The sequence below is a fragment of the Ctenopharyngodon idella genome, chromosome 15 (genome assembly GCF_019924925.1).
Source record: "Ctenopharyngodon idella isolate HZGC_01 chromosome 15, HZGC01, whole genome shotgun sequence".
Lineage (NCBI taxonomy): Eukaryota > Metazoa > Chordata > Actinopteri > Cypriniformes > Xenocyprididae > Ctenopharyngodon > Ctenopharyngodon idella.
Window position 1 is genome coordinate 5039771 of NC_067234.1, and position 26182 is coordinate 5065952.

Here is a 26182-nt window from a genome sequence, read left to right on the forward strand (position 1 = left end):
TGAGTAATAAAAATGCCATTTTACAACATTTCAAATCCCTCAGTTCTTGTCATCTCTGAAAAGCCAAGCTAATGTTGATTCTTGTTTTATTACGAGCTCTGTTACATTCTCTTTTTGACAGCAGACTCTCCTCTGTTCTGTTTTTTGTTTAAAACAGGTGATTCCCTGGAGGTTGGAGATTTAGCGGCTCCATCTCAACCTTTCTCACTCATTGTAACAACTAACCCTTGCCACTCCCACATCAGACACATATCAAAGGAGCCAGAGGAACCTTTCTCTATTTACGGATATGACGAGGCAAACACGGACAAGTAACTTATGTATGCAACTTCCCAACAGGTCTAAAATATATAATAGGCTTACCACAATGAATCAGGGTAAGACAAAGACACATTTAGAAGAAGGACTGATGATGTATTGACTTAAATTTTGTTAATTTTGAACAAAAAAGTTACATAGTGAGCCTTTAAGCACCAAATAGAAAACTTATTTTAAATTGTAATAATATTTTTAAATCTTACCAACTCCAAACATCTGAACACTCATTTTGATGAAGCAACATAATTTGTGCAAAAGGACACAATAAAAAGTTTGTTTTGATTAAAAATCACAGAAATACTATATAAGGCAGTCCTTCCAGGATTTCGCAGGACTTTTTTTCTGATTTTTGCGGCCTAAAACGACTGAATTTGCGGCGGCTTTTCTCAAAATTTGCAGCAATATTTACAGCATGTTTTCATGGGTTCATAGAGATTATTGCCCCCAGTGATGAAACACTGAAATTTCAAAACGTTTCGAAACACTTATGATGTAACGAAGCCTCGTTTACTGAAATCACTTGACTTTGGCAGTTTGATACGTGCTCCGAACCACTGATTCGAAACAAAAGATTCGTAAAGCTGCAAAGCTTCATGAAGCAGTGTTTTGAAATCGCCCATCACTAGATATTGTTGAAAAGTCCTTATTTTGTTTTTTTGGTGCATAAAAGTATTCTTGTCACATCATAACATTAAGGTTGAACCACTGTAGTCACATAAACTGTTTTAAATATGTCTTTATTAGCTTTCTGGGCATTTGAAAGTGTTAATTATCTTGCTATCTATGAAGACCTCACTGAGCCATTGGATTTTATCAAAGATATCTTAATTTGTGTTCTGAAGATGAACAAAGGTCTTACGGGTGTGGAACGACATGAGGGTGAGTAATTAATGACAGAATTTTCATTTTTGGGTGAACTAACCCTTTAAGTTCTAAGGTGGCACCAGCCCCTGATTTGGCAGTGCTGTGAGGGCTGACAGAAAAGCTCTGAGCTTGAGTTGAGATGCAGATAATATTAACTTTAATTTTATTATTAATAAATATTAAAAAATATACTAGGGTGTGGAAATGGCTAAGTATGAAGTATATGAACAAATAATGTTTTGGACATCACATTAAGAATAACATTCAAACTGGGCAATATTTAAAGCTTTGAAGTGCTGGGAAAAGTTGTGTGAAGCACTTAAAAGCACTTGAAAACATTAGACCATTTTTGCCACAAGTTATTTCTGTTAGTGCATTTAGGTTAAATTTGTTGCAGAATTCTCTGTTAATATCAGATCAAACAGTGTCCACAGCGGCACCGTTTGATCTGGTATCTGTGTCTGTGGTTTAACAGAGAATTCAGCGACAAATGTAAATGCTTCTCACAAGATTTCACACCGATGAAATTAATTCTGCGGTGAATTCAAGCGGTTTCTTCTCAGCGCTGTGTAGAAATGTTGTTGTGTGATCGAGATCGGCCCGGTGCTCTGAACTCCTTTCGCGACGCGTTGTTTATTGTTGGTCCGAGCTGAGCAGCTCAAACGAGTTGACTAAATGCATTTTGTGATGACGTCACGGGACGTGTCTAAGCCCAAAATCTGCGGAAAATCTGCGGCAATTAAGAAAAAATGCAAGCTCCTCTGATTACTGCAGAGGTTACTTGATTTTGCGATAAATTCAGCGATTGCAGAATCGCAAAATCCTGGAGGGACTGATAAGACAGTAACAGGAGCATTTTACCCCAACAGTAGTGAAAAAACATGTCAGCCTTGAGTAAAATGCCCACGGGGAGCTATAGTGATATAGTGTAGATATAGGGACTATAATGATATGAAATGATGCAATATATAGTGACAAACAGGTATGGAGGAAAGTACTGTTGCTATTTGTTGCTATTTAGTGTTTCAGAAGCGAGTCGGTCATCAGCGGTGTGAATGTATTCTCCTTCAGGCTATGTTCAAGCCAGCACCTGTTATAAAGTGCTACGGTCGTCTCGCACAATTGGCCCTGTAATTTCAAAAAAGGTCACAGCGGCTGTGGCGTAATTCAATATTCTTATAGTGCTGTATTAACTACATATTTAATCACCACGTGTAGGGCACTGACGGAGCGTCTTGGTGTGGCAGGGCAACGGAACATATGCGGACCAAAGTGCTGCTGTCAGCAGCACATGAGGGATGAGCATGCAGCTCCTTCAAGGGCCTGTCCCATGATGCACAGCTACCAAATCTGCTGTGTTATACATTCAGTCAGATATCCAGCTATGACCCAAAGTCCACCTGTGTTTTTTTCCTCTTCAAGCCCCCTTTCCTCACTGACTCACAGATATTGTAGATATAGATGTACATAAATAGAAAACAGATTATAGGCCAATATATAAGGGATAATGCACAGCCAGACAGGATGATCAGGATGTGAAGCGAAAGGGTCTTGTATCGCTCTAAAGAGGATTATTTTGAGATAATGACCAAAACTGTACTTTTTCCTGTATATTTCACTGTTACTTACCAAATAAATACATAAATGGGAATTAAAATTGATTTGAGGTCAAATTATTCTATTAACTGAGAAGGAAAGAGTCCACAGAGTGATAAGAGAAATTACATTAATTCATCTGTGTATGGCATTGCTACTGTATGTAGGAAATTATTTATTTCAGCGAAATTAGCATTATTATATACATATTTGACCACAAAATACAGCGAATGACCAATCAGAATCAAGTTTACCATAGAGCTGTGCAATAAATACAGGGTTACACTTTATTTTGATGGTCCCTTTTAGACATTCTGCTGACTATAATGCTAGCATGTCAACTAACTCTCTTTAGAGTATTAGTTGAGTATTAGTAGACTGTTAGGGTTAGGGTTAGTCAGTGGCGTGTTTAGATTATTGGGGGCCCTAAGCAAATCTCCAGGAGGGGGCCCCAGCAAGAGTGTTTCGGTGGGGGCTTGTTTGGGATGGGGGGGCAGTAGTCTACTTTTTTGTAGTGAGTATATTGTGATTTTTCCCTCCCAGCCTCATACTCACCCGTCCCAGAGCGACACCCCTATAAGCACCACCACACCACTAATGCATATAGCATGCATCTGATCTAGGCTACATGTAATTGAGAACATTCTGAAACAATTTCATCAGCATGTCAATTTATTATGAGCAACACAAGACTTTAACAGCCAACGACATTTACAGCTGGAGAGACTGGACTGATTTTCTACTGTTTAGTGTCAATCACCATCTAACTCAGCCAGTTAAGATCTACATTTAGCCTTAGATGTTATACGAATATGGTCCCTGGATCATAGGTTTTATCAGCTGGCAATTTTCAATACACATTTGAGAGTGCAAGTTGTAACTATTAATAACAATGGAAAGATTAGGCTTATCAGTATGTCACAATATCACCCTGTTTGGACTCTGTTTTGCACCATTTCCTGTCAGTCTCTCATCATAGTTATGCATTTCGATTCACAAGCTTGCAATTAGAGTCAAGATCAGTTATTTTGGATATACTGTACATCAGGTAGGCTACAGTACATGGCAAATGTTCAAGAAAAAAAAAAAAATTTGGTACTACATTAATATTGAAGGTTATAACGAACCAATTTGTTTACAAACTTAAATTACACTTTTTAAATTATTTTTTTATAATAATAATGTTATAATAGGCCTACTAACTTTAAAATGATTAAAATTCTTTTTTTTTTTTCTTTTTTTTTTTTTAAATATTAGCATTTAAATGGTGGCTGTCAACTGTCAACCTTATTCAAACATGAATTATAGGCCTTTAAAAACATAAAAAATTATAATTAATATGTAATATGGTGCATATATTTAGCTTAATGCTCCTCAGTTCATTTTTAATTTTAGCTGACTAACAAGTTTATGGTCACTGAATATGTTTGTTCTGAAGTAAATGTGATGTTACGTTTGTTTGTTTACTAGCTTTTTTTATTACCGTCTTTCTGCGGTTGTACACTGAGTAAGCGATTACACGGATTTCAGTTATTAAGTTACCTTATTAAGTTGTAATGTATCTTTTAACATAGTTTTATATGTTCATTCATGTTTATTTCGCTGTAACTGGTATTAAAGCGGAGGAGAGGATCAGTTCACGTGGGCGTCAGGCTGCCGCTTCTCTTGAACAGAGGCTACAGCAATCTGACTGTCTCGACACATTAAAAAGCGCCAAATCCGTATGCTCGCGCTCTTTTAAGTGGATATACGGAAATCCTTGACCTTTCCTAGTGGGTATAAGGCATATACCTGCGTATCACATAGACTACACTGAGGGGATCCCCCTACAGAGAAACCGCGGGGGACCCCCGTTCGTGCTTTGCGTGGTGGGTAAACACGCTACTGGGGTTAGTAGAATAAGTAGACATGGTAACACTTTAGTATGAGGAACACATATTTACTATTAACTATGGCGTTTCCCTCAATAAACTCCTAATTTACTGCTTATTAATAGTTAGTAAGGTAGTTGTTGTAGTGCCCAAACTGAATGAAATTGTAATCGGTTTGAGAGGGCTGGGATAAACCTTTCTATAAACCGAACAAAATAAAAATTCTGCCATGTATATGCTTTAAACCGATTACTTTGCGTCTACGTCATCACATCAAGAGGTCTGGGGTCTGTGAAACCTGTGGGTTTGGCCTCTGAGGGGGCCCAACTCATAGAATCTGGTCTCTCAACTGAGGTTGTAGAGACCATTCTTCACTCCAGAGCTCCTTCCACAAGGAAACTATATGCCCCGAAATGGAAACTTTTCACTTCTTGGTGTCATGAGTGACAGTTAGATCCAGTCAACTGCCCTATTAGTACAGTGCTAGAGTTCTTACAAGATCGCTTTTCATCTGGGTTGGCCCCATCTACTCTGAAAGTGTATGTTTCAGCTATCTCTGCCTACCATGCCCATGTGGATGGTACCACTGTGGGGAAAAACCTGTTAATGACTCGTTTCCTTCGTGGAGGAAGGAGGCTGAGGCCTGCAACACGCACTAGGGTTCCTGCTTGGGATTTGGCAATTAAAAACTGTTTTCCTTCTTGCCATTTCTTCCCTAAAGAGAGTAGGAGACCTTCAGGCCCTATCTGTATCCCCAACCAGGGATGGTCAAAGCGTTCCTTTACCCTAAGCCAGGTTATATTTCTAAGGGTCTGACCAATATTCCAGAGCTCACTCTACCAGGACTATGGCGGCCTCCAAGGCCTTAATTTCGGGGGTTTCCCTCAAAGAACTTTGCGATGCGGCCGGCTGGTCCTCGCCACTCACATTTGTGAGATATTATGATCTTGACCTGGACTCAGCTCCAGGGTCTTCAGTGCTCATGTCTTAGTGTGCCACAGTTTCACACGGACAGGCATTTTGGAATTACGGTGTTTTGGTATATTGTTCCCAAAGTGTCCTGACGGATGCTGCAGGAGTTCCCTCGAAAGGGAACGTCTCAGGTTATGACTATAACCATAGTTCCCTGAGAAGGGAACGAGACGCTGCGTCACGTTGCCATACTCCCTGCATCCCTGTGATCAATTTGCTTCGGCAATTGAAGCTGAAGCCGGTCTTGCCAGATGTGTATTTATCCTTTCCTGGTCATGACGTCACCCGCCCGTGATGTTCACTCTCGCCATTGGACTAGTTGACAGATGTGCATCAGACACAACCATGCTGGAGGCGTTCCCGAAGTGTCCTGACGGACGCAGCGTCTCGTTCCCTTCTCAGGGAACTATGGTTACAGTCATAACCTGAGACGATTGATGGAAAATGAATCAAGTTCCTATCAAAAATATGAGCGAATGGCACACGTCTATGCAAGTTAATCCAAAATAATCCAAGTTGCTATTCAGCGATTCAGAACAATAACTTATTCACAATCAAATCATACATACTCCAACTATAAGTGAACCATTTCGAATGATTCTAAAGAACGAATAGTTCGCAAATCATTATCACAATCTAATTATTCAACTAGCATTTTAATTACCATAGTAAAAGTAGCAAAAGTGTCTGGAGTAATGAATAAGAGTAAAATGATTCATTTGCTTTCAAAATATGGTAGAGTGAACATTTATACTCAGTTGTAATATTATACTCCTGTATCTACTTAAAGTCAGCTAGAATTATTTACAACCCATTTACTTCCGTAATGAGTAGAAAAATAACTACCATTCAAAAGTTTGGGGTCAGTAAGTTTTTTTTTTTAAAGAAATGAATACTGGACACAATAAATTGATCAAAACTGACAGCAAAGGCATTTATAATGTTACAAAAGATTTCTATTAAAAAAAAAAAAAATGTTGTTCTTTTGAACTTCTTATTCATCAAAGAATCCTGGAAAAAAATGTGTTTCCACAAAAATATGAACTGTTTCAACATTGATAATAATCAGAAATCATCAAATCATCATATTAGAATGATTTCTGAAGGATCATGTGACACTGAAGACTGAAATAATGATGCTGAAAATTCAGCTTTGATCACAGGAATAAATTACATTTCAAATACATTCAAATAGAAAACAGTTCTTTTAAATTGTAATAATATTTCACAATATTACTGTTTTTGCTGTATTTTTATCAAATGAATGTAGCCTTGCTGAGCACAAGAGACTTCTTTCAAAAACAGTATATCCATCGGGACTTGATAGGATTGTGAAATGTGAGAAAAGCCAGACTGAATAAGAATTTGCTAAAAACAAATCATAAACAGCTATTAGCCTACTGGTCAACATTGCCAAAATAACAAATAACACACACACAGCCTACGTGACGTCAACAGAAAAAGAGAGTTGTGTCAGAAGAAGAGAAAATCTGTGTATTGTCATTAAAGATTACAAATGCAAACATGTGTTTTTCCTTTAGGGTACTGTGCACCAGTGAATCATTCAAAACACACCAGGAATGTGTATTAAAAAGTAAACGGTCCATTTTGATTCCAAATTGACTAAAAGGTCAGTAACATCAGAGGAATTGATATCATAGCTGTACATTGGTGCATTAATGTGCATCTATATCACACAAAACCAGTTCCATCAAAGTAACTCTGAGATTGTCAGGTGGTTAGAGAATGCAGCCAGTCATGCTCAGCTGTCCACTGTTCATTGTGCGGCTGCAGCATCTGTTTACAGCTCAGTGGCGGCTCCTGCGCAACGCATCAGGTAGAGTGAATTGGACTTCGGGCAGGATGCGCCTGGCTCAGCCCTGTTCATTAACGCTGCTATATCGGGCTCCAGCTATCAATGCAGGCTCGCAGCGAGCAAAAGGCATCACCGCACGCCTGCTCGCGACTGAAATTACAGCCGCCTCCAACGGCACACCAGAAAAGAACATTAAACCCAGAGAGACGCGCACCAACAGACCGAACTGACAAGTAAATTGTTTCTGAAGCAGCAGGCAGGGGGAATGAAAGGAAGGAAGGTAAACAAGTGAGGAGAGGGAATCATATTGGACAGAAGTGTGAGGCAATAAAGAGGAAAATGGTTGAATAACAGGATGATTTGGGGAGGTATCATCTTGGCTGATGTGAATTAGGGAGAGAAAGACTAGAAACGGAAATACAGAGGGCCAAAGTGAGATTTCGTTGCAGAAGTCGGCCATAATGAATTGTGGGAATAAACTATGCTTTACAGGGAACGTACAATATGCTGCTGCTAGTAATGAAGAAACTGATGACATGCTCACTAAGTTTCCCTAGATAAAACTGTATGAGATGGAAAAAAGGGGTTTTTAAATTAAGTGAAGCTTTAGAGGAATAATTCACCCACACATTAAATATTTGTTTTCATTAACTCTAACTCTAATATTAACTATGTAAACACAAACCCATATGACTTTTTTGTGCTTTTTTCACTATACCATTTACAAGTTTAGGGTAATTTATTTAAGAAATTTGTACTTTTATTCAACAAGGATGCATTAAATTGATCAAAAGTGACAGTTCAGAAATGTATGTCACAAAAGATTTCTAGTTTAAGTAAACTTTGTTCTTTTGAACTTCTTAATCAAAGAATCCTGTAAAAAAGAATTGTTGGTTTAACTTAAAAAAGTAAGTTACCTGGTTGTCTTAAAATTTTGAGTTCATTTAAATTAAAAATTTGAGTTAATACAATGAAGGCAATTGGTTTAAATCAACAGAAACTCAAAATATTATGTTATCTGAACCACATTAATTATTTAAGTTGATTTGACAAAAGAAAAAATGTGATAAATCATGAAAAGATTTTTTTACAGTGTGGAAAAAAATGCGTATCACTGTTTTCACAAAAATATTAAGCAGCACAACTGTTTTCAACATTGATAATAATAAGAAATGTTTCTCGAGCAGCAAATCAGCATATTAGAATGATTTCATAGGATCATGTGACACTGAAGGCTGGAGTAATGATGCTGAAAATTCAGTTTTGCCATCACAGGAATAAATTACATTTTAAAATATATTCAAATAGAAAACTGTTCTTTTAAATTGTAAACATATTTCACAATATTACTGTTTTTGCTGTATTTTATCAAATAAATGCAGCCTTAGTGAGTCCAAAATGGAAAAAAAGCAAAACAGAAGTGGTTCATTTGATTCATTCAATTTGATAATTTTGGAGACCTAGTCCCAATTTCATTTCATTATTGTATATGCAAAAGCCAGACAAAAAAAAAAAAAAAAAAAAAATCATCTTTCAAGTCATGTGGGTTTAGTATAACATGAGCCTAACTGAATAATTTTGGGGTGAACTGTCTCTTTAAATGCTCAGTAGTTTCATGTAGTCTCACACTATTTAATGTATCCGCTTCAATGCCCAATCTCATGATAAAAGGCACATAGGCAGAAGATAGCAGTCGCTCCTGACTGATGTCTGTCGTTTATCTTGAAATCCTCCTTTCGTTTAACATTATTCATCATTCACCTGAAATAGAGAGCCAGTTGATCTGACAATTCCTTGAATGGTGCCCATCACACAAACAGACAGTTCATCATATGACTGAAAAGACAGACGAGACAGGGAAAACACACCAGAGCCACGTGGGAAAAGCACATAAGCCTGCACTGCAAAATATAAGAGTCATGATTTTTTTGTGTGTGCTAGTGCTCCCATAAAAATGACCAGCTTTTTGAAAGTTCAGGTGCAATTAGTAGGCTTATGTGTCTATTCCACATAGCTTGGAAATAACCTGGGAATCCACATCAGCACCTGGGAATAAAAATACAAAACACAAGGCTCATGCACGCTTACCTGGAACCAAAGGACCCTCCGAAAGCTCAGACTGGACAAACTGCAGCAAAGTGAAAATTATGAGGACTGTGGTGCCTGACCATGTGACCTGCATGATTCTTACAAAGATGGCATCCCTGGTCGTCTCCAATATTAATCTGGACAGACAAAGAGAAAAAGAAAGGAATTAAATGGTTGGAACTTCAATTTTTTGGACGAGATAATCGACAATTCAGTGAAACAATGATTATAATTACACATTAGCTACAAAATATACCATAAATAAATAATAGTCAGAATTAGAAAGTGCATTTTGTGGTTCTGAAGACTGAAAGATTAAAATCCCATTTTTTCATGCACCAGACTTATTTGGATCAATGCTCAAGGCTGAAATGAGATCTCATGCCCAGTGGTGCAAAATTAATCTAGTAGTAACTCTGATCAACCAAAATACAACTGCAGATAATAAAATAAAATAAAATTTTATATTAAAAACTTTTTCATTTTTTTAAACAAAACTCTAAAGGTTTTTGCAATATACCTGTACTGAATGGCAATGAATAATAAAATGATATATTAATAAATTACATTTTAATATAATATAATGTATAAATGTATTCTAAAAATAAATAACAATCATATATATATATATATATATATATGCACAACACATGGGTCATTGACAAAGAAAGTTTTTAAAAGTGTAAAAAAACAAAAAAAAAACATAATGGAGATATAATTAATTTTGAAATTAACAGTGTTAACAATGAGATTATGTGGTTTTTAATAATCAATTAACACTTCTTTTGTAATTTATTACGAGATGGACAAAATTTGTCCCCAAAAACATTATTCGTTTTTTAACCAAAATTTCAGTTTTATCGAATGACACTTTTGGTTATACCGAATGACGATATTTTCAAACAATGCTAACAGGCTGCTATCTTGCTAGCTAGCTAGCTAGCAAAAGGACAATCAAACATTTCATATTTAGTACAAGTTTTTAAAATATTACAACATTTTCACTGTTTTATAGCGGTTGTACCGAATGACCTGATGTTTCGGGACATGCGTATGAGCAAATGAAAACATGAATTTTTCAAATAGTTAAGAGAGAGTTAGTTACTTTGTTTCACGACCATGTGGTCCTTTGCAGGTGTCTGAATGATGTCAAATCCTGTCACATGATATTGACCGCATGACTTGATCCAAAATGGTCCCTTTATATTGGTTAATCCGAATGACATCAATGAAATTCATTTTTCCGGACAATTTTATTATAACAAAGCAAAGACTTCTACATATAATTTTAATACCATGTTGCACTATGTTGATATATGATGTTATAAAATCATGTCATAATAAAAAAATATATACGTTTATTACATTTTAAGATATTTTAGTCACAAATAAATTGGCTGTATTGGCCTTTGGACGGTTAAACCGAATGACCTTTTGACACTTCAAAATCTTTAAAATACCTTTACATGTAGCAAAATATAATTAAAACCTTTTGGATTCCATAAAAGATATATAGTTGTACTGCCTTACATACTTTGGACATACTTTTTACATTCTTTATTATTATTAAGGCCTTAATATATATATAAAGACATCTGGTGTAGCAAAGACACACATACACTTCTACTTTTCTAAGACACTTCCTAATTCAGTTTAACCATAATGGCTTGTTTGTGGTAGACACAGTAAGCTTGTTGACTGAAAGGCTTTATTCTACTCTTATCATTGGACGCACAGTAAACATTCTCTCTGTCTCCATTTGGACCATTTCCTGGCCACAGAGCTGAAACCGTAGCGGAGAGCTCTGCTATCTGATTGGAGCAACCGGCCGTCTCATTGTCACACTCGTACCTTATCATCCTTTATTTCCCGTAGTGTTCTGGCAGCCTGATTGAATTATTGTGCCTAACAATTGCATAATTTGCATGCCATGATGACAGACGCATTCGCTACAAACCGGACGATTGAGTGAGAGTTGCATTTATTTTCTGCTCTTGGCTTTTTCCTCACTCCCTCATTCATAAAACACTCAGGTCCCCTTCCTCCAAGTATTCTGTGGTGGACACAGGAGGGTCGGATTGAATTCTTCCAGATAATTGTGTCAGATAGGCAGCCAAAAGCGTCTTTCACAAGCGATCAGATAAACACCCAATTACCAGCGGTGAGATGCCACTGTCGGCCGGGCAGAGGAGGTGCGCCGCACCAAGATGGCCTCCTCACCTGACACAATGGATTTAGGCAGAGGAGACAGCTGAGAGTAATTATTCAATTCTGTTGATTAATGAATACAACCATTGAAGATAATGGAAGATTTATGTGTAGCACCTCCCCTTTCCAAATTAAATGCACATGGATTGAGCCAATCAGCGGCCAACAGACCAGAGTCTAAAAAATTCGTTTTCTACCCTATTTTCTTCAGTTTATCTTTGCAAACATGAGCAAGAATTGCATTTATAGTATGCAAAATGTAAACATCAGAATGCAAGGTGTTTCAGAAGGTGAAATCAGAAATGTTTCAAAGAAAGATGCAGTGTCAGATTCCAACCTGAATGAGGGTATGTTTACAGGACAACGATGTACTAAAAATGGAAAAGTATTTACTTTGCGTTTTTCGTGTGCAGATGACGGCGTTGTCAAAACGATTCCCTGCTCACACAGATCCGCGAAAACAACTATAAATGCTGTATTCTGCTGCCAGTTTAGTTTATTTTGCTATCCTCACTTACATAAATGAACTATAGTGTCCTGCACCCACTAGTAAAAATATAAAAAATGTCTGAATAATTTTTGGTTTTACTGTATATATATATATTACACTATATTGCCAAAAGTTTCAGGACACTTGCCTTTACATGCACATAAACTTTAATGACATCCCATTCTTAAGCTGTAGGGTTTAGTATGGAGTTGGCCCACCCTTTGCAGCTATAAAAGCCTCAACTCTTCTGGGAAGGCTTTCCACAAGGTTTAGGAGTGTGTTTATGGGAATTTTTGACCATTCCTCTAGAAGTGCATTTGTGAGGTCAAGCACTGATGTTGGCGAGAAGGCCTGGCTCGCAGTCTCCGCTCTAATTCATCCTAAAGGTGTTCTATCGGGTTGAGGTCAGGACTCTGTGCAGGCCAGTCAAGTTCCTCCACACCAAACTCGTTTATCCATGTCTTTATGGACCTTGCTTTGTGCACTAGTGCGCAGTCATGTTGGAACAGGACCAAAATGTCTTGGTATGCTGAAGCATTAAGAGTTCCTTTTACTGGAACTAAGGGGCCAAGCCCAACCCCTGAAAAACACCCCACACCATAATCCCCCCTCCACCAAACTTTACACTTGGCACAATGCAGTCAGGCAAGTACCGTTCTCCTGGCAACTGCTAAACCCAGACTCATCCATCGGATTGCCAGACAGAGAAGCGTGATTTGTCACTTCAGAAAACACGTCTCCACTGCTCTAGAGTCCAGTGGTGGCGTGCTTTACATCACTGCATCCAACGCTTTGCATTGCACTTGGTGATGTAAGGCTTGGATGCAGCTGCTCGGCCATGGAAACCCATTCCGTGAAGCTCTCTACGCACTGTTCTTGAGCTAATCTGAAGGCCACACGAAGTTTGGAGGTCTGTAGCTATTGACTCTGCAGAAAGTTGGCGACTTCTGCGCACTGTGCGCCTCAGCATGCGCTGACCCCACTCTGTGATTTTACGTGGCCTACCACTTCGTGGCTGACTTGCTGTTGTTCCCAATTGCTTCCACTTTGTTATGATACCACTAACAGTTGACCGTGGAATATTTAGAAGTGAGGAAATTTCACAAATTGACTTATTGCACAGGTGGCAACCTATCACGGTACCACGCTTGAATTCACTGAGCTCCTGAGAGGGACCCATTCTTTCACAAATGTAGAAGCAGTCTGCATGCCTAGGTGCCTGATTTTATACACCTGTGGCCATGGAAGTGATTGGAACACCTGAATTCAATGATTTGGAGGAGTGTCCAAATACTTTTGGCAATATAGTGTGTGTGTGTGTGTGTGTGTGTGTGTGTGTGTGTGTATTTATGTATGTATGTATATTGAACCATGAACCTTTCATTTAACCCAGAATGTTCAAAATAGAGCACAATATTACTCAGAATATCCTGTTTGTCTCATCATGACAACAACCCTGTTACACATTGTATCGGCATTATAATAGTCACTGGAATCGGCCATTAAAGAATCCTTATCTGTCAATCACTAGTCCACAACCAGGCCAAAACCATACTGACTCACTGTAAAACTCTGTGCTCAAATTGAAAAAAAAAACAGAGAAATGTACAACAACAAAAAAGATGAAGACATTTCAATTTCCACAACAAGTGCTTTCTGAGGGAAAATGCATGTCTTTTGGTGTTCCCGTCTCTTTTCTTCTTCTGCTTTTGGAGTTTCTTTTGTTGCGTTGGGCGACGTGAACAAAGTCAAACACCCATCCCGACCCTTCATGTACTGTTTTGAGGTTTGGCAGACACTGACTAAACTGTCATTTCCTTTACACACTGCTTTCATTTCGAACATGACATGACACCATTTCCACATGAATAGGTCTCCTCACATCTCACGAGGGGCGTCTGGCGTGTTAAAGGTGGAGGCATATAGCAGGTAAATTATTGCAGGAAAGTGTTCAGAGGGCTCCGAGAAATCAAATGCACTTCAAATTACCTCTGACAACACCCACTGTTCCTTTCAGCTTAATCTCTTGCCTTTCATCTTCCAATTTCTGCCTTTGGAGCTCCCCGTAACTTCAGCCCGGGGAGCCAGATGCTACGAGAGCTGGGGAGGGGAAGGAAAGAGAGACAGAGACAGGAAACAAAGAACAAAGAAAGATAAGGAAGAGATGGGCAGGAGGCTGATATTGCGTCGCACAATGGTGTGCGATTGTTAGGCTAAAGAAAAACCAAAATCATCCTATTTTTTTCATGGTCCAAATGGGAAGGCTGAATGATTTGGGCAAGAAAACAGAGATGCACAATATCACTATCATTAACGTTATCTTTGACCAACGCTGACTTTTCCCCATAGACCACCAGGCCTACTGGGAAGGTGGCTAGTGGTTCAATTAGCCAGACCAGGACCCTTTTTTTTTTTTAAAGGGAATAATGCAATGCGCCGACAGGAGTATGCAATGGCTGTGCAAGCCATAAGGAGAAGAGCATTCTACAATCGCACGCTTACGTATTCATCCCCTGTTCATGCTCTAGAGCTACATTGTGCACTATCTGGATGATGCAGATGCCGTCCCCCGGGACTACAGCCAGGACAGTGAGTAAACACATATTCGCCTATTGTTCATGATTTCCAGGCATTTCACAAAACCTCCAGCACTGCATTTCCACTGGCCATTCCTCCTCCTGGTTCATTAATTTGAAAGCATTCTGTGTGGATTGTGCACTATTTAATCACATACTGGAGCCACGGCCTAGAGGTAAATACGAACACTCCAAGACAACCAAGGATGGGCACTTTAATTGAGAAGGCTTTTAATATTACTGAATTTGAATTGAGATATTCAGGATAAAGGATTGTATGCATTTTAAAAGCAAAATCTGTCATTTCTGCACCATCACCAAACAGAGTTGAAAAAAAAAAAATCAACATTGGTTTTCCAAACACTCCCTCCCTAATTGTCAGCCAAACAGATAGTCCCACCCCAAATTCACAGCACTGGTTGAGTCAATGTTGCTTTGGGGTCAGAAAAACATTAAAGGGTTAGTTCACCCAAAAATTAAAATTCTGTCATTAATTACTCACCCTCAGGTCGTTTCAAACCCATAAGACTTCCATTCATCTTCAGAACACAATTGAAGATCTTTTTGATGAAATCTGAGAGATTTCTGTCCCTCCATTGACAGCAACTACCACTTTCTAGGCCCAGAAAGGTAGTAAAATTAAAATAGTCCATGTGACTCCAGTGGTTCAACCTCAATTTTATGAAGCGACGCGAGTGCTTTGTTTGCGCAAAAAAAAACATAATTTACCACCAAGTTATTTACCACTACTAAAAACAATTTTTACAAAATATAAGGAGTGGTTAATTATGATTTCAATTTTTTTTAACTTTAGTTAGTGTGTAATGTTAGAGCATAAATAACATCTGCTCAAAGTTCAATGCAAAGGGAGATATTTTCTTGTAAAGAATTCTCTAAGGACTACAACAAACGGCTACAACGAGCTTCTTCCTGGGTTACTGACATCACTAACCCTAAAATTTACATAAACCCTGCCCCTGGGAACACGCAACAAAGGCGGTGAGGCCATGTTTGGCTGCTTTAGAGAAGAGGAAGAGTTGTTGTCGTAAAGAGTTGTTGCCATGCCGTCATTTTATGTCGGACTGCTTCACAAATGAGGGTCAATTAAACGCTTGATTTGCACAAAAGATTAACATGACGGCACATGCTAGTCGATAAGTTGAATCAACTCCACAGCAACTACATAAATTTATCCACTAACCGTTCAGAAACGTCCAGATGCATTTTAAAAGTTGTAACTTCTTCCTGAGTCTCTCCATCAGTGTCAGACTCCAGTTTAAACAATGTATGGTTGAACACGTTACTGACAATCGTCATTTTGGCTGTGTGAGATTCTCCAGCTTTGTTGTTGTTGAGCGACTGAAGCTGTTAAAGCTCCGCCCTCTTCTGGAAAGGGAGCCGGGAGCAGCAGCTCTTTTGCATTTAAAAGAAAACACAAAAACAGTGTGTTTTTGCTCACACCCAAATAGGGGCAAATTTGACAAGCTATAATAAATAATCTTTGGGGTATTTTGAGCTGAAACTTCACAGACACATTCTGGAGACACCAGAGAATTATATTACATCTTGTAAAAGGGGAATTATAGGTCCCCTTTAATTGAAAGAAGTTTGAAAGAGATAGTTGCGTAGGCTGTCAATGGAGGGACAGAAAGCTCTCAGATTTCATTAATAATATCATCATTTGTGTTCTGAAGATGAATGAAAGTCTTACGGGTTTGGAATGACATGAGGGTGAGTAATTAATAAAAGAAATTTCATTTTGGGGTGAACTATCCCTTAAAGTAGGCTTACAAGATGGAAACCTATACAAAACCCATACATACTTCTTACAAAGACTATGCTGAAATTCAGTAAATTCCTGTTTGGTGTGGCCAGTTCAATTTAAAGTAACATAAATAAATTCACAGGGTGCCAATTCTTAATTTTTCCCAACCCTGAAACGAGCAACATGGGTCATTCACTATTTGATGTTTCATATCCTCTCCCAACTATAGTATAACTTATTTTCTAATGTATTTAATTAGTAAGATCTGTAACATCGATTAGTATATCTGAAAAGCTAGAAGTGCTACGATGCAGTAAAACCCTTAAACAAGACGCTGGCATTAAATTTCCATGCACACTTCTCAATAAGCCTTCTGAATAAATATCAAACTGTTCGAACAAACACAATTTCATGCTCAGACATTCAGCCTTTCGATTATTGTAATCCGTTATCAGCATGTGAGGCCGGTGAAGCTCGCGCCTCAGTGTGCGGCTCGCGGGGCATGAAGATGAGTTTGAAGGTGGGGGGAGAAGCTTCTGCACTAGAGGTGCTGAATCATGTGCCACAACTAGTCTTGTGGCAAAATTGCTCCTCAAAAAGCCTCCTGAACTGTTGAATAGACGAATTCGGATAGCGTGCTTCATTACATACTACAAACAGACCGTCGGTATCCATTGTGGAAGCGCAGTCAAGTGAAAAAGCAATGGAAAGGGAAAGAATGAGGCTTTGCTGCAGAAGTGAGGACAATCTCCTTAAGTGACTGCTCAGCTGTTTTGCAGAGTCAATGTCATGTTTGTTATGGATAGCGCCGTTCGGCTTCCTCCACGCTGCTCCGCCCTCGTAAAGATGACAGACAGGGTTTAAACGTCCTGTGTTTACAGTGCATTAATATTTCTGCCACTTCATTACAATAAAAGGATTAACCTGCAGCTTCGCCTTGCAGGAACGCCACACCGCCTCTTCCTCTTAGTGTATATTACCTCCTGTCGGCCAGCAGGAGAGCACACACTAATCATGATGTGCTTGCACATGCTATGCGAACACACACACACACACACACACACACACACACTCATTCTCATTCTCGAGCACCCATTTCTCACGCTCTCGCAGGACCGTGCAGAGAAAGATGGAAGAAGGGTAATGTGCTATGAATCTTGAGTGCAACCTAACACGGTGACAGGCCTTTGCTTACAAAACCAAGGTCGGAGATGTCAACCAAGCTGAGGGAGTTTTAACTAAGGTTCGAACTATGGAAATATTTTAGTGTTTTTTTGCTAAGGCAAGCATTTACTCTTGTTGCTCGAACTAAGGATGTAACTGTTACAGACGAGAATGGCAGCTCATATTGTGCTACATGTTTGGAGAAGGTATCCTATTGTTTAAGCAACCAGACTTGTCGCTTTACTTTTATTCAGCAAGAATGCATTAAAGGATTAGTTCAATTCTGAATGAAAATTTCCTGATAATTTACTCACCCCCATGTCATCCAAGATGTTCATGTCTTTCTTTCTTCAGTTAAAAAGCAATTAAGGTTTTTGAGGAAAACATTCCAGGATTTTTCTCCATATAGTGGACTTCAATGGCTACCAACGGGTTGAAGGTCAAAAATTGCAGTTTCAGTGCAGCTTCAAAGGGCTCTACACGGTCCCAAACGAGGAATTTGGACCTTCAACCCAGTGAACCCCACTGAAGTCCACTATATGGAGAAAAATCCAGGAATGAGTAAGGGTTTTGAAAACATTATCCATATAAAACCATAATTTACAGACAAAGCATTATGAAATCATTTACTTATGGCTTGTGATGCAGCTGCTGTCAGATCCAATACAGTTGTCTGCTTCATCTGTCAACAAAAGTTTCTTTCCTAACCTTCCATTACACTGTGCCTCATTTACAAAACAAAATGCTCCGAACAAACATAATCTTCGACACGATCTGGGATGCCATTAAAATAAACCATCAGCTTGTTCCGATGCTGGGATTCTTCTGAAGTCGGTACGGAAACACAATAGAGCTGTTTAAACAAGCAAACGTTCTTTCGCTCTTCCATTTGTCCTGTTGTCGGCAGGCTCAAGTGTGTGGATTATGTCAAAAAGTGAATGAGCATCTGTATACTGTATCAGTGTAGACAGCATCAGTGATTATGATGGGTTCTATTTTCGTTTGACATGACGCTCTCATCCAGTGTAGGAAAACATCAGCCGTTAAGCGACTGGCTGTCAGTGGGCGGGGCCTATGTTTTGATTATGTAAAATTATTTGTCGAAGTCTTGCTCTAGAGGCAGTCATATGCAAATGTGTGTTCCCGTGTGACATCACAGGTCACCCAATATCAAAACAAGCCGTTTTTGAAGCTTAATTAAAGAAATGATTTGTTTATAATGAGGAGGACGTTTTAAGCTATGAAACTTGCAGAATGTTTTAATGGTTTATATGTCAAAAGATCAAGTCAAATTTGATTTCTCATGTCATGACACCTTTAAATTTCTCAAAATCCACAGTCAAAATGTGTATATTGTTTAAAAAAAAAACGATTCCAAATAAACGCTGTTTCTTCTTTTTTTACTGTTTAATTGATGAAGGGTGTAAAAAATGCATGAACTTAGATTGCTAGCTAACTGCGTATGTTAACGTTTGGAACAAAGGGCAGAAAGCATTTACAACATGACAAAGATTCAGCTCCATTTTTCAAAATTATAATTGTTTCAGATGCAGATGTTTAAATCTTGATTCAGCTTTTTCATCGCAGGAATACATTTTATTTTATAATAATATAATTATAATAATATTTCACAGTATTATTGTTTTAACTGTATTTTTGATCAAATAAATGTGGCTTTGATGAGCATAAGAGACTTCTTTCAAAAACATTAATGAAAAAACAATTACTGACCCCTAAATTTTTGAACGGTAGTGTATATTATGTTTATTTCTGAATTTATTACCTTTATTTTAGGGATGCACAGTATAGAGCTCCGGATGTCATGTGACCCATTCCGTTTACACCACCATGCTGGCAGGCAAAAAACATAGGCCTGTACACAGCAAAACTTAATAGATTAAACATAACAGATCCCTATAATGCCCCTGGGGTGCTTTTAACGTGTATCGATAAAGGAACGAATAGCTTTTCTGACCTGTAGTATCCTGATATCTACAACTGCATCATCAACTTTCCCTCGTTCTACTCCGGAGACTCTTTAAAAGCCTACAAAAGCCTGGAGGGGTACAAATGGATGCAATCTAATTTTGTGATGAATATTCAACTTTGGAGTCTGCCGGCTAAAACCTGCTTCATCATCATTGGAAGGGTAAGTCAACTGTGTTGTTAGGTAACGTAATCGGCCTTAGCTTTGTAGGTAGCCAGCATAGCTATATCACTGTGAATACAGTAGACATCATAAATGTCATTAAAATCTTAACCAGTTTAATCCCAAATTTTTCCAATTATTTTTTGAAATTTTTATGGAGAAGTGTGTGAAAAATTGTGTTTTATGTTCGGTCACAGTTGTGACTGGAGGGATAATGTGAAAATTTTTATATAGCCTATATCAGCCCAGTTATTTAACACATTTTAAACTCTTTCATGTCATTTTAGGGTTACTATTAAACATAAAAACCCTTATACAACACTTATAGGAAAACTGAGATAAAAGACAAAAAAATAAATAAATTTGTTGTTTTGTTTTGTTGTGTTGGTTAGCACATTTTATTGCAGTGAACCATTTCAGGCATCTATCGGGATCCTTAGGAATATGATAAAATGATTTCCCCCTTTGCTTTCCCCCGCCCGTTCTGGCATCCTGGCGCACAGCAGCTGTCCACCATGTTAAAATAGTAAGGTTTGTAAGGTCTAAAGAGTCTGGTTTTAAATTATTGTTCGCCCACTATCAATACCAATGCTACAGCCGCTCTCCTGATGGCCTGCCAAAATGGCAGAGTTTAGATTGTGTGACGTCAACCTCCGGAGCGCTATATCAGGGGCCGTATTCACAAAACATTTTATCTTACCACTAAGAGTTCTCCTAAATAGCAGTAAAAGTTCTTAGCTAAGAGTTTTCTCTTAAAACCTATTCACAAAGCTGCTGAGACAAACTTTTACTAAGGAATAGACAGAAGTCTTAAGCTAAGTGTAAGGGCGGGGTTGACCTCGTTGCTATGGATGATGTCAACACGCTTACTAACTATGCCCACAGTGATTGGCTGATGGGGGAGGAGTCTCTGTCAGCGATATAATCATAGAAATATTGTAGAACGAGATATCATGTTTCCATATTCAAATAAAGGTTTTAAAATACAAATGTTGCCATATTCAAAGAAAGATTTTTTTTAATAAAAAAATGTTGCCGTATTGAAATAAAGATTTTAGCACTAAAATGCTTTGTGAAATACTCTTAAAGCAAAAATTAAATTTAGGACTGACACGCCCATTATTTTTAAGAGTTTCTCTGCAAGTTAGGAGCTACTTTTAGCCTTAAGATGTTTTGTGAATACGGCCCCAGTACTATTGCAGTTATTAGCCTATTAATATTATGAATATTAATAATAATTGACATGGTACCAATACACTCATATAATTAATATCAATTAATATTAATAAAAATAAATAATAAAACTGTTACATGTAAACTTTAGCAAATCTCCAAAGGAATATCCATTTTTTATACTGTACATTATTTATTTGTATCATTTAAAACTGTTTTTTGGTTTTTTAATTGTAATTTTTATATACAAACTAGTACAGAATTTTAACATCAGCCATTAATCATCTTTCGCAATATGAAAACAAATATTGGCTTTTTAAAATCAGTGCATCCATACTTTCTTTAGTAAAGAGTAGACAGAAATGACATTCAAACCTCTTAGTCAACAGCTCTTATGGCATAAGCACGTACACTACCCACTGCACCACAGCTCCAACAACACAGTATTACATTTTATTTCACTCCACAATCTTTAGAAATGGAAATATGAATCACAAGCTGTTTTTGCATTGCCCGAAATCGATTATGAACCGGATAAACTACCAGCCTCTTCATATATATATTTATAGCACATACAATAACATAATTTATTCAAAAAATTCTTATTCTTAAGCCTGGTTAACAAGACATGCTGGTTATCCCTGGTGGAACCGTTTGGGGAAATTACATTTAAGACACGACGGCGTCTGTGCATGCAAGCCTCTTATTAGAAGCTGCAGGCCGAGCCAAAATTACGATTAATTTTCTACAAAAGCAACAGAGCGTTCCTGGCCGACGAGGAGGCAGACAGGCCCGGTCACCGAAGGGACCGAATGCAGTTATCCGTCATTTGGTCTGCAGGATCGTGGAGAAATTAAAAGCTGATTATATCCTGCGGGGAGAAGAGGAAGACCGTGGGCCCCCTGGTCCGCGAGCTAAATTTGATGAATTAGTCCCAACTGTCTGCCAAGAAGAAGGAGGGGGAGAAACATGACAGAGTTAAGAGCCGTCCTCCATCAAGACAGATGCTACTGGACAATTCATTTGACTAAAAGCTCCAGGAACAACATTTCATGCTATTCCGAAACTTTAAAGCCTTTGAAATGTTTATAAATGACTTTTGATTTATGGCTGTAAGTCAGAGAGACATATTTGTGATCCACAATGAAGCCAAACCAATAATTTGACGCTATCACTGATATAATGAGCTATAGACAGATGCATTGTGGGACAGACGACCTTCAAAAGCGGCATTCACTACAGCACACATGCTTATCTTGATGTAGGACACGTGTGTGATCCTTCAACTGAAAGGAGGTTTTTCACAATACTGCTCAATTCGAAGGTGTCTGCGCCGCTCAGGCTGAGAGCAGGTCTCATTTGGAAGACGCCCGGGCTCTATTTGCCCGTTCTGATTGGATCAGCAGGAGAAAGAACAAAGAACGCTCAGCTTTCTATTGTGCCTCTTTGTATCCCAGATGTCAGAAGTCCAGTGTGCAAACAATAAAGCTTCTGCCACAGTGACTACAGCAGTCATTATCCTGAGCAAGGATCGCTGGTTTTGCCCTACTGCAATCATAACTCTAATTAAGAGCGATGCTTTGTAAGCACAGAGGTTGCACGATGTTAATTACCAGAGTACTGCGCTGCGAACACATCCCTAAATGCCACTTGTCATTGTTCTGCACTGGTACTTGTCACAGTCCCGCCACAAAAACACTCGGGACGTCTCAGGCACGCTGACGCTCACCGGAGGATGACATGTTATGATTTAAAACAACTGACTGTCACTAAAAATATATACAGTTTAATTTGCATACAAGGCGATGCTGACTTGTTAACTCTCGTTGACAGAGTTGATATAAAGTTCACTATGAGGTGCACGAAATGCCAGGAATCATCCAGAAAATATTTTTAAAATAGTAACCAGTTTGTGTAAGAAACAGTTCTTGATTCTGTAAGATTTGCTTCTGAAAGTTTCCTCTGACTTCATGGAACATAAGAATAGAAAAAATAAGAAATATGAACAGAAACCCACGAAAGCGCACTAAGATTTGTTTGTTTCCAATTAGTGATTCAATGCAAATCTTAAGCTAATATTATGCACTGCTGCATAATCAAAAGTTTAAGGTCAGTAAGTTTTTTGCAAGATATTAAGACATTTATAATATTACATTATATAAATAAAAATATATAAATGTTTTAAATAAATGCTGTTCTTTTGAACTTTTTATTCATCAAAGAATCCTAAAATGTATTATGTTTTCCCAAAAAAAAAAAAATAAGCAGCATGTTTTCAACGCTTCTTGAGCATCAAATCGCAGCAAATCAGCATATTAAAATTATTTCTGAAGGTTCATGTGACACTGAAGACTGGTGATGCTGAAAATTCAGCTTTGATATATTAAGTTAGAAAATACACTCAAATACATCCTTATTCACATTACTTAAACTCATGTAACTACATGAACTTAATTTAACTGAGTTGTTTCTACTAAAAATGAGTATTGTCAGCTTAAGTGTTTGTTCAGTCAACTTTACATGCTGAGTGAAACGCACAAATTAATGTTGACATAACTAACTGGGCAGTGGATCCATAGTTCCCAGCATGCTTTGCAGGGGACAGCAATAGGGGAGTAACCCTGCATCCCCAGTGTGCATACTATTCACCCTATCCGCCCTAAATAGTATTGAATATTACTAATGTCACATACTATTTAGGATGGATTGTATAGACATTGAGACGCAAGTTAAATTTATGGATTAAAGTGTTATTTTATGTGTTTTTCAATAAAGCGAAAGATGTTGTTAGTTTATGTTAGTGTTTAATGTTAAATTATGTTGGGCATTTAGAGGAGTTTCGGTAATGTTTTTGAATTTTGTGGTTACCATTATGCAGAAAAGCAGTGCATTTTGTAGAGCAAATACTTAATTTATTAGGTAAATTAAGTCAATAAATGTGTTCACCTTACGTAATAAACATAACATTATTAAGTAAATTGCACATATAAATATTATGTAACAGTGACAAATTCAAATGATTTGTGTTTACTCAAAGAAATTTTGTCAGCTTTACTTAAATTTCTTTTGTTCATACAACTAAATTGTAATTTAATTCACTCTGTCTTTCAACAGCGTTTCTCAGAAATCTCTTACTGCACCTTTAACTCTGTGCTGCTGAAATACAAAACACTCAGACAAGACTATAAAGAAATAGCTCACAAAAAAAAAAACAATTCAAAATGAAAAACTTCAATGAAACTGAAGGATTTCCCATTAAATTGAATGGGGATGGATGGGTTTCAGCTCTAAAAAGCACGGTAAAAGTAGTCTATATGACAATATTTTAAGTCTTCTGACGTGATTCAAAAGCTTTGCAAACACCTGAAGACCTGAATTATAGTGCATGAGTCATATGGACTACCTTCATGGTGTTTCTATAGAGCTTTTTTGTCCTTTTTGAAAACGGACATTATGCAAAATGTCTCCTTTTGTGTTTCACTGAAGAAAGAAAGTCATACAAGTTTAAAAAGACATGAGGGTGAGTAGATGATGACAGAATACTTTAGTAATTTAACACCCAGTCTGTACAGTCTTTGGTTGACTGTCAATTTTGCTTAATTGCCAGAGCTGAACCCCGTGCCCTGACAGCAGAACCATTTCTTAATCCTAAGGGAAATGTCACAGTAAACATCAGCTCAGCCCCGACAATTAAACATATCGTACATACACCATAATTACCACAGATAGAGTGATTCGCTAATCTCCTGAAATGAATTTGCCGGATTATTCACAAATAAATGACATCACACTATCAGTATCAGTAAGCAGTATCACACAAGCTTAATTAAAGCTAATGCATTTTAATAACACCAGATATTTAGATTACACCTCCCATAAGCCTCAGCTAATTAGAAAGCTGAGGTACAGTTGACAAACATACAATTATTTTAGCAGCTATAGACTAATAGAGAACAGAACAGTTTTGGTTATATTTACTTTGAGTTTTGGCTTCAAAAAATGTGATATCCATGTTTAAAAAAACCCATTCAGGCAGCTTGCAAACAGCTTGAAACATCTCAACAGCCCTTTCCTAAATTAAACACTCTCTATCAGTGTTGCATCCTCATTAAAAGCACCTGAGAGAGGAAGAGGGTACTTGCCATTCTAGTCTCCCACATAATCGTTCCTGACGAGCAATAATACAAAAGGAAAACAACAGCCTGATTTGCATATCTGCGTTTATAAACAAAGCCCGCAGTCACACCTGAACTCTTGCTATTTCGCTCCAAGGGCAACATTAACTTTCCGCTGATGTTCACTGATGGTATATTATCATAAATTGGCTTATTAGTTGCAGGTTATTGAGCCAAGATAGTGTGTAACTTGCCGCATTTGTGTGGGAAATGAATCACGTCTTAATGCGCTTTCGAGATTCGAAGATTCCGCCCGTGGATGTGACTGCTTTTTTGAGAAGGCCATGAAAAACTGGACTAAAATGAAAAGCTAGAAGTCAAGAGAGGGCAATAAAAATTGTGGATTTCAAGTCATTCTCTATTGTATATTTAAATTATTTGTATGAAATCCTGGTCTTTCATGTATGGCTGTGTGGTTTTTAGAAATAGAGCGCTCAAGGCGCTGCTGATAATAATAAGAGTTGTATGAGGTTACACTGCAAGGTTTGGGTCACAGAGCAGGTCCAAGAAAACCAAATTAGTATGGAAAAAGAGATCTGGGAGCAAGGGTCAAGGATATTTGAGCCTACACATGCACTTTTTTCCTCTTTTTGAGATCATTTGTTGTACATAATTCATGTAGAGAGAGTCTAGGTGGCTTGGAATAAAAACTGCGGGTGAAGTGTGAACAGCATTTCAAGACAACTGATACAAAATATCTATGAATTTATTACATGATCTGAATCAAAAAGGTGGCTTGAAAACTGAAAAGAAAATGAAAATTCTGTCAGGATTTCTTCACCCTCAGGTCGTTCCAAACTTTTCTTTCTTCTGTAGAACACAAAATGATATCGAATACACTCTTTAAAATAAAGGTTCCAAAAGGGGTGATGCTATAAAAGAACCATTTTGGTTCCCCAAAAAACCTTTTAGTGAACATTTCTTGAAAGAACCATTTTCTTCTTAGTGTAAAGAACA

At 37.8% G+C, this 26182-nt stretch overlaps 1 protein-coding gene across 3 annotated transcripts in view; it reads right to left on the reverse strand.

Moving 5' to 3' along the window:
• The window catches only part of robo1 (roundabout, axon guidance receptor, homolog 1 (Drosophila)), a 341340-nt gene that overhangs the window by 294724 nt on the left and 20434 nt on the right, over window positions 1-26182 (reverse strand). For all 3 annotated transcript variants that reach the window (XM_051861495.1, XM_051861497.1, XM_051861494.1), the window contains exon 2: window positions 9526-9662. In XM_051861495.1, coding sequence (XP_051717455.1) covers window positions 9526-9619 — 94 coding nt within the window. In that variant the 5' untranslated portion in view covers window positions 9620-9662. The remainder of the gene's footprint in view (window positions 1-9525; window positions 9663-26182) is intronic.